Here is an 824-nt window from a genome sequence, read left to right on the forward strand (position 1 = left end):
GTGCTAGGGAATCTACTGATCATCCTGGCCGTCAGCTCTGACTCCCACCTCCACACCCCCATGTACTCCTTCCTTTCCACCTTGTCCCTGAGTGACATCGGTTTCACATCTACCACGGTTCCAAAGGTGATTTGGGACATCCAGACTCATAACAGGGCCATGTCCCACACGGGCTGCTTGATTCAGTTGTCCTTTTTTTTATCTTTTTGGCTGTTTGGACAGTGTACTCTTATCTGTGATGGCCTATGATCGGTTTGTAGCTGTTTGTTATCCTCTGCACTACCCAGTCATCATGAACCCCCGCCTCTGTCGCCTGCTGATTTTGGTGTCTTTTTTGATCAGCCTTCTGGACTCTCAGCTGCACTGCCTCATCGTGTCACAACTTATCTTCTGCACAAATGTGGAAATTCCCCATTTCTTCTGTGACCCTCCTCAACTCCTGAACCTTTCCTGTAGTGACACCTCCACCAATAAGATATTCATATATTTTATTGGGGCCCTCTTTGGTGGTATTCCAGTCTCAGGGATCCTTTGTTCTTATATTAGAATTGTTTCCTCCATTCTGAGACTCCCATCAACAGGTGGGAAATACAAAGCCTTCTCCACCTGCGGCTCTCACCTGTCCGTTGTTTGCTTATTTTATGGAACAGGTCTTGGGGTGTACCTCAGTTCGACTATCTCACATTCTCCCACGAAGACTGCAGTGGCTTCCGTGATGTATGCTGTGGTTGCTCCCATGCTGAATCCCTTCATCTACAGCCTGAGGAACAGGGACATCAAGAAGGCCTTGCAGAGGCTCCTCAACAGAACTGCCTTGTCTTAAC

The 824-nt window shown here is 48.1% G+C and overlaps 1 protein-coding gene across 1 annotated transcript; it reads left to right on the forward strand.

Annotated features, from left to right (window-relative positions):
* Positions 1–3: 3 nt before the first annotated feature.
* LOC115284861 (olfactory receptor 18-like) lies at positions 4–816 on the forward strand (the record flags this gene model as incomplete). The annotated part of the gene is given in 2 exon segments (XM_029931329.1): positions 4–201; positions 203–816. Coding segments are annotated over 2 exon segments (812 nt in total), but the record flags the coding sequence as incomplete, so codon positions are not given.
* Positions 817–824: the final 8 nt, after the last annotated feature.

Source organism: Suricata suricatta, unplaced genomic scaffold (genome assembly GCF_006229205.1).
Source record: "Suricata suricatta isolate VVHF042 unplaced genomic scaffold, meerkat_22Aug2017_6uvM2_HiC HiC_scaffold_23925, whole genome shotgun sequence".
NCBI lineage: Eukaryota > Metazoa > Chordata > Mammalia > Carnivora > Herpestidae > Suricata > Suricata suricatta.